Source organism: Sinocyclocheilus anshuiensis, unplaced genomic scaffold (assembly GCF_001515605.1).
Source record: "Sinocyclocheilus anshuiensis isolate Anshui unplaced genomic scaffold, SAMN03320099.WGS_v1.1 scaffold306, whole genome shotgun sequence".
Classification (NCBI taxonomy): Eukaryota; Metazoa; Chordata; class Actinopteri; order Cypriniformes; family Cyprinidae; genus Sinocyclocheilus; species Sinocyclocheilus anshuiensis.
The window spans coordinates 1869336-1876039 of record NW_015544175.1 but is presented as its reverse complement, the minus strand read 5'-3'; the positions used below and the strand labels follow the sequence as shown (position 1 = coordinate 1876039).

General features: G+C 37.5%; 1 protein-coding gene across 1 annotated transcript in view; it reads left to right on the top strand.

The window, feature by feature from the left end:
- Positions 1–3313, top strand: part of LOC107696154 (prostaglandin G/H synthase 2-like) — a 3667-nt gene extending 354 nt beyond the window's left edge. Inside the window, exons 2-10 of the mRNA XM_016496357.1 lie at positions 119–235; positions 330–473; positions 663–806; positions 1164–1345; positions 1435–1518; positions 1717–1963; positions 2153–2439; positions 2577–2724; positions 2870–3313. Coding sequence (XP_016351843.1) covers positions 119–235; positions 330–473; positions 663–806; positions 1164–1345; positions 1435–1518; positions 1717–1963; positions 2153–2439; positions 2577–2724; positions 2870–3279 — 1763 coding nt within the window. The 3' untranslated portion in view covers positions 3280–3313. The remainder of the gene's footprint in view (positions 1–118; positions 236–329; positions 474–662; positions 807–1163; positions 1346–1434; positions 1519–1716; positions 1964–2152; positions 2440–2576; positions 2725–2869) is intronic.
- The last annotated feature ends 3391 nt before the right edge of the window (positions 3314–6704 follow it).

The following is a 6704-nucleotide window of genomic DNA, read 5'->3' as shown; positions in this document are numbered from 1 at the left end:
TATATATATATATATATGTAGTATTCACATCTATAATGGTTCTTTATGAATTAGTTAAGCATTATGATAATGATGTAAGTCAAGCCGTCTAAAATAATCAATATTTTTGGTGATGCAGCCAACCCCTGTTGCTCTCAGCCATGTCAGAATCGAGGTGTCTGTACGGCATTGGGCTCAGACTCGTATGAATGTGACTGTACACGCACTGGATATTACGGTCAAAACTGCACAACACGTAAGTGAAAACTGCATAGACTTCTGTAAAAGAATTAGCTTCCCGCTCTCTGTCAGTACCCAACTAACCTTTTACTTGGGTGTCGTTTTTACAGCCGAGTTTCTCACATGGGTGAAAGTTTCTCTGAAGCCTTCTCCCAGCACGGTGCATTATATTCTCACACACTTCAAAAGCTTGTGGAATATTGTCAACACCTTGTCCTTTTTAAGAAACGGCATAATGAGATATGTGCTAACATGTAAGTTGTTATGAGAGTTTCTTTTCTTTCCAGATATATTGTTTTTAAGTCTAACATACAGTTTGAAATCATTTTGAATTTTGAATTAAAATTGTAACCTTAAAAGTTTCTTTACAGCAATAATGTAAATTATACATGTAATTCAAAATGAAAACGAACTTATACAAGTTTCTTTTCCTCCTAAACCAGCGCGTGCCCATCTGATTGATAGCCCACCTTTATTCAATGCTGACTATGGTTACAAAAGCTGGGAAGCCTACTCTAATCTCTCCTACTACACTCGCACACTGCCTCCTGTCCCACACGATTGCCCAACACCAATGGGAGTCGCAGGTGAGTCTCTTTGTCCTCAGACCTGTTTTCTCACATTTCTGACCATTCACATTCTAGCATCACTGCTAGACAGGAAGCTTGTGGACTCAAACTGCCTGCCTGCCTGCATGCTTTGGGTGTGGGGATGAGAAAAGCTTAAAAAATATAAGACGTTATTACAACATTATTGCTGAGAGATTCATCTCCATCAATTAAAGTCAGAGAGGCTAGAAATGTTTTTTTTAATTGCACAGAATGCTTTAACTCCTGATTTATTGTGACAGATTTGGGTTGACAAGTTAACACTCAGAATTGGTGATGTAAATACTGTATATGGTGGATGTCTTTTTCTCATTAATTCTTCTTTTGTTTTACCAGGTAAGAAAGAGCTGCCAGACGTGAAGCTTCTGGCTGAGAAACTGCTTCTCAGGAGGAAGTTCATCCCAGACCCTCAACGCACCAGTCTTATGTTCGCTTTCTTTGCCCAACATTTTACACACCAGTTCTTCAAAACCGACATGAAGAAAGGTCCAGCTTTCACAAAAGCCCTAAATCATGGGGTGCGTATCTTAAAGATAGGACATTTTGAAGTGGCACCAACCTTTCACATTCACTTTAGTATCTGACTGACTTTGCCTGATATCTTTAGGTTGACTTGGGACACATATATGGACAGGACCTCGAACGCCAACACAAGCTGAGACTTTTCAAGGACGGCAAGCTGAGATATCAGGTAAGGAATGTCTCCACCCAAAATTAACTCAAATAACCTCCAGTTTACTGTACTCTGTCACCTCATACTCCCTCCCTTTTAGGCAATTTTGCTATTTTTACTGCCTTGTTACTTATTTTTCACTTGATCTTCCTCTTTCATATTGCAAGCATGGTTGTCTGAAAATTTGACTAAATTCATATTCATTGCCTTAACCAGGTTCTGGATGGTGAGGTTTATCCTCCGACAGTCAGTGAGGTTCAAGTAGACATGCACTACCCTCCTCATGTACCTGAGTCTCGTCGCTTTGCCGTGGGTCATGAGGCCTTTGGACTGGTTCCAGGACTCATGATGTATGCTACCATCTGGCTGCGTGAACACAACCGAGTGTGTGATATACTAAAGAAGGAGCATCCTGACTGGGATGACGAGAGGCTGTTTCAGACCACACGGCTCATCCTTATTGGTGAGTGTCCCATAGAAAAGGAAATTTAGATTGGTTACAAGTGGACAAGTATATTCAGAAAGAGGTGAATATGTAAACTGGATATTTTGCAGAATGTGTTAATGGATGTATTCATACCTGTAGTTGTACCTCCAAATACACTTACAACAACTCCCGTGGTTCTAACCTTTGCATAATCTAACTCTATAGGTGAGACGATCAAAATCGTTATTGAAGATTATGTGCAACATCTCAGCGGATACCACTTTAAGCTCAAGTTTGATCCTGAACTTCTCTTCAATGAGCATTTCCAGTACCAGAACAGGATCTCTTCTGAGTTCAACACTCTTTACCACTGGCATCCCCTTATGCCTGATGAATTTCACGTCCAGGATGAAGTCTACAGTTATAAGCAGTTTCTCTTCAACACATCTATACTGACAGACTATGGCGTCAACAGCTTGGTTGAGTCCTTCACCAAACAGATGGCTGGAAGGGTATGCTATCATGCATTCTAAGATAAGAAAAATAAGTTTAGTTTAACTTGTTTTGAATTAGCCTGATGTAGATACTGTTGCAAGGTACCGCCCGTGGTGAGGGTTTGGTGGATTATAAATCTTGTCTTTTACTTCAGGTGGCTGGAGGGCGTAATGTTGCACCAGCTGTGTTAAAGGTGGCCATGAAGTCAATTGAAGACAGCAGGGTAATGCGCTACCAATCTATCAATGCCTACAGGAAACGCTTTAACATGAAGCCATACAAATCCTTCGAAGAAATGACAGGTAAGGGTTAATATATTTCCATTTATCAGGTCTGAACATGGATGTTTTCTACAATATTTATTAAGTTTTTTATAGATGGTATTATGGATGGTATATGGTATTTCAGACAACAATTTGAGTTGACTGAGCTTGTTTTATGTTTTAGGAGAAAAGGAGATGGCTGCTGAACTTGAAGAGTTGTACGGGCATGTGGATGCTGTGGAGTTTTATACTGGCTTGCTGGTTGAGAAGCCCAGGACCAACGCCATCTTTGGGGAGACCATGGTGGAAATGGGTGCCCCCTACTCCCTCAAAGGACTTATGGGAAATCCCATCTGTTCCCCTGAGTACTGGAAACCGAGCACTTTTGGTGGCAAAGTGGGCTTTGAGATTGTCAACACTGCTTCTCTGCAGAAATTGGTTTGCAATAATGTCAAAGGACCCTGCCCTATGGCATCTTTCAACGTGCCTAATGTAGAAGATTCAGTACCAACCACCATTAATGCAAGTACTTCCCACTCGAATCAAAAAGTCAACCCAACAGTTTTACTCAAAGAACGAACATCTGAACTCTGATAGATGTATTCTGTAAGAAAGTAATTATTTATTTATTTATAGGTTATTTATTATACTGAGAAAATGATCTTTTAATTCATATTTTTGTATTTTTGATGAATAGTTTTTGTACAAATCTGATTCTTTATATTTAACTATTTATTAAATATGTACATTGTATGTATTGTAAAAAATGTTTACGTTAGACCTGAATGCTGAATAGCTTATTCTGTCATAATGTGTTATGATTTTACTTGAATCACGTTTCTAGTTGTTTGCAATGTTAAAATAGTTTTTAACTTGTGTTGTTTGTTTACCATCTGCCTTTTTTTCTTCCTTTGTTTCTCTCAATCTCCATAATGAAACATCTCAAGATCTCAGAATACTAAACAAAAGAAAAGTTTTCTTTCTAACAAAATATGTTTAATCTAAAAAAGTATTGATATTTTCTTATTTTTATACTTGAAATATGACTTTTTGAAATAATAAATCACAATAAGTCTAATACTTTTACATTGTTTTCTATGTGTGCATTCTTAATGCCCCAAGATTTGTCATCATTTTGCATCAAGATACATTATCCTATTTTATTTGGTATAAATTGTAAAATGAAAATATTCACACAACAAATTCCGAGCCAATAAATATAGTCTTTATGATGACAGATGAGATTATTGTTAGTCTACAAAGAATGGTGTATGATTTGAAGTGATGTCTTCACACACACAAATGTGTCGGAACCAACATGTAGAAACAAAATTTAGAGGGGGTGCTGACTTGTTCAAGCAGTGAAAAATGCAAATATCTTGAATGTATTACAACATGGTTAGAATTCAAAGTGAACTGAGTGATTTGCAAGTCAGTATTAAAAATTACAGCTCAGTTCGCAACGGGGGCCTGTACCATGAAGCCAGATTAGCTGGCTAGCCAGGTAAGTTTTAGTTTAGTTTGCACCATTCCTGGGTTTTAGGTTCCATGAAAGTGGCTTGGCTTTTAGCAGCATTCATTGCCTTAGTACAATCCACAGCTAACCTGCTCTGGGGCAGGTTATGTTCTGGGTTTAGAAATCTCAAAGCGAAATCAGCTTCAAGCAAAGTGACACATGTCTGATGCAATAAAGCCACTCCCCCAGTTTCTCTTACTCCAAATTAAAGGACGCTACATAGTAAAACATTTTTAAAGATAAAATTGTCTGAATTTAGAGATGATTATTTTTTATAATTATTTTATATGATTTATATAATTATTAAACCCTTAATGCATTACACAAGCTAGCTTATTTTAATAGTAATTATTAAGCTTTTATTTTAAATTAATATAAACATATAGATAATATGCAATATACATACGTTTTAGAATCAATAGCTTTAAACATGACTAAATATGAGCTTAGATTTTGAAGTGTTTTTATACCTATAAATATTATCAACTCTATGAACTGACTTTACAACTTTTACTTGCACTTATAGGGCAAGATGTTTTCTTTAAGTTTTCCTCTTTCATGGATAGATCGTTTCATCTTGTAAATGTGTTTAAATTCTTCATATTGTTCAATATTTTAATCTTTGGTAGTGAATAGCACTGACTTTCTCTCAAGAAGTGAATCACAGTTTCAAGGCATCTGATTGGCTGTTCATTACTGATGTCACTCTTTCATGTGCACGTGCTCCATTAACTCAGGATCAAGCCTGAGTTGACAGAGAAAGCTGATGATGAGCTTCATGGTACCAACAAAGCCGAATTGGCCTGGTTTGGTTTTGTCAACTCAAAACTAATCCTGTAACCCCGAGTTTGTTCAGCCACCATCATGGTACAGGCCTTCTGGTCATCAATGACCCTGCAGGGGCACTGATTTTCCAAAGCTTTACTGTATGAGCTCCAACTAGCTCACTTCTGTGGATGGACTAAAAGACAGTCTCCTTTTCTCTGTGATAAATTGGCATGAAATTGGCACCGTGGGGGAGATTGCGGAGTGCATGTTTCCATTGCCTCAGCACAGATTGTCTCCTCAGTGACTGATAGTGTACGCAGGCTTGTTTTGTCCGGCCAGGGGACGTGCCTCCAGGAAAGCCTGTGTGGCTGTGAGCCTCAAGAGGAGATACGTGCCATCTGACAAGTGATGGAAATAAGGGGCAGTTGGACTTGATCCCTGGTCACTTCCCAGTGTGAGAACTTGGCAGAGAAATAGAATCAGAGGAAAAAGCACTGTTCAACAGTCATTTTAACATGAAATACAATCTTACACTGAAAAATTTTGGTGTAGAACAATTTTCACTCAGAAATTGCAAGTAAATTTCACAATTAATTACAAAACAAGAAGTAACACATTTAATTAAATGTGAAATTTTGTAGTAAGACTGAAATATTTTTTTTTTGTAAAACTTTTTCCAGTAATCTTTATTTTATAACATACTCCAATGATCTTACAACTTAAAAAAAATATATATTTTTACACTGTATAAAAAAAACTTGACAACTGCCATGAGTCACATGACAAAAAAACAATTTTTTTTAAACCGTTTTAACTGTTTTTTTTCATACACTGACAGTCGGTGGGATCAAAAATAACATTGGACTCTATTGACTTTCATTGTATGGTCAAAAGGAAAGAAAAAAAAGAAGACAGACAAAATGAGGACGATTAAAGCAACTGGATGTAGTTTTGTGTATTTTTGCATCTTTGGAGCCTACTACTGTTTGGTGAGTGGAATTCACTGTCGTAATTACAGTGGATAGCTGTGCACATATGCTGCCGTAAAGCAATTCATCTTTTTCATGGATTTCGTACCTGCTCATGTTAAATATTGGAGTTTGGATGTTTTTATTGTGATTATACTAGCTGGGTTTACCTTTACTTTGGCTTTCGGAAACAGTCGTTCCAACTGTAATCACGTGTGTGTATGTGGTGATCATGACATTTGAAAACAATGGCGCCGCGCCAGTCGTCACGCACTGACACTTGCTGGTGAGCGTGGAAAAAGAAAGAAGTCAGCGTAAGCGTACCGTCAGAATGACTCTGAAACTGTAATTTCAAGGTAGAAAGCTTACAAACAGTTGCTTTAAATTATGACAGAAATTAATATCTTATTATAATTTCAGTATGCACACACTGTAGCAAAGAGGAATTTGAAGGTAGATGGGGAAAACTATAAATCTGTCACCTCTTGCCCTTACCTGTTTCATGGCAGCATTTGACATATATGAGGTAATGCTTACAAAAATGCTTTCGGTTGGGTCCTGGAGCTAGATGACAGAGCGTTAACTCATCAATACTGAAACTACACTGTGCCACACTCTCTGTGGCCCTCCATTTAATGTTGTAAGCATTCTCAGACCAGAAAAAGGAGAGACAAATGTTAAGTAGAATCTGCCAACGGCCTCATGTACCTCATCAAGTCAGATGACTGCTTGTCTTTTGTTGTTCTGAATTTGTAATATCTCTGTTT